The 1,141-nt window shown below is 57.6% G+C and overlaps 1 protein-coding gene across 1 annotated transcript; it reads right to left on the bottom strand.

Annotated features, from left to right (window-relative positions):
* Nucleotides 1-58: 58 nt before the first annotated feature.
* Nucleotides 59-1,024, bottom strand: PPTG_18526 (hypothetical protein; the record flags this gene model as incomplete). The annotated part of the gene is made up of 3 exons (XM_008916493.1): nt 59-466; nt 542-693; nt 952-1,024. Coding segments are annotated over 3 exons (633 nt in total), but the record flags the coding sequence as incomplete, so codon positions are not given.
* Between the last annotated feature and the right edge of the window lie 117 nt (nt 1,025-1,141).

The raw sequence follows: 1,141 nt of genomic DNA, 5'->3' as shown, positions 1-1,141 counted from the left end.
TCTGTGATACAAGATACGAATTAGTACGACGATCGCAACGTGATTTTGCGAATCCCACTCCACCACACAGCGGCAACCGCCATGTGGGGCCGTGCATCGAAATGTAGCCTTGACGAGCAATCACTCGCTTCTGACGCGTGATGACGGCCCGCTGATTCTCAATCGTGGACAGAGTGTGACGGAGCGACTGATCGTTGGTGGAGTTGAGTAGCCGCGCCGATTTCTGTTGCTGCTCGAAGTGCTTTGCAGCCACTCCCTGAAGGATGGAATACGCAGTGTCCTTGTCGGTAAAAGTCTGGCGCAGCGCCTTGATCTCAGCGTTACGAGCTAACACCTGCTGCTGATGGAGATCAGCTTGAGCAAAGACTGCAGCCACTTTGCTTTTCTCGGTCTCGGCGATCTTGGACTGCTGGGTTTCACTCAGTGCAACCGCTTTCCGGAGTGAAGCGATGAGCTCAGCCGAGTTCTAGGAGTCTGCCTGCATGGCGTCGGCCATTCTCTCCGATGTCACCAATCGAGTCTTTAAGTCAGCGTTCTCGACCGCCAGTGCGTCTAGTCGTCGCTGGAGAGCGTCGTACTGAGTCCTCGCGTCACGCAAATCAACCTTGAGCTCAGCGATCACGGCGGAAGGGTCAAAAGCGATGCTCTGCTCTGCTCCACCAAGGTGCTCAGAAGATCTTAAGCCGACGAAGCCTGAAGGATCGCCGATCCTTGAGCTGAGTCGCGAGGAATGGCAGGGCTTGTGAGACCATACACCAACAACTGAGCAAGGGAGGAGTTATCCTCTCGGTGGTCGTCGGCTTGTTGCTGCAGGAACGCGGCGAGAGAGTCCAAGTCCACTGCCTCCGCTGAGCTCGGCTTATGGGCGGCGTCCGAAGTGGTGTCGCCAGGCAAGCTCGGCGGGCCGGGAGTCGGGCGTGGGAGGCCACGAAGAGTCCGTGTATGACTCACGGGAGCTGGTCAAGTCAACCAACACGCGTCCGCGGTGCTCGCTGACTCCAGAAGCGTCAACGGCAGGAGGCATCGACTCGGTTGGCGCGCTCCCACGTCGGCGTGACGAGAGGTCGTGATCGTTACGAGTTGAAGATTGCTGCGCACGCACATGTGGAGTGAGTGAGTGTGTTGGCAAACTGAGAAGACG

The sequence above is a fragment of the Phytophthora parasitica genome (genome assembly GCF_000247585.1).
Source record: "Phytophthora parasitica INRA-310 unplaced genomic scaffold supercont2.85, whole genome shotgun sequence".
Lineage (NCBI taxonomy): Eukaryota > Oomycota > Peronosporomycetes > Peronosporales > Peronosporaceae > Phytophthora > Phytophthora nicotianae.
Note: the sequence above shows the minus strand (reverse complement) of the source record. Positions and strands in the feature narration are given on the sequence as shown.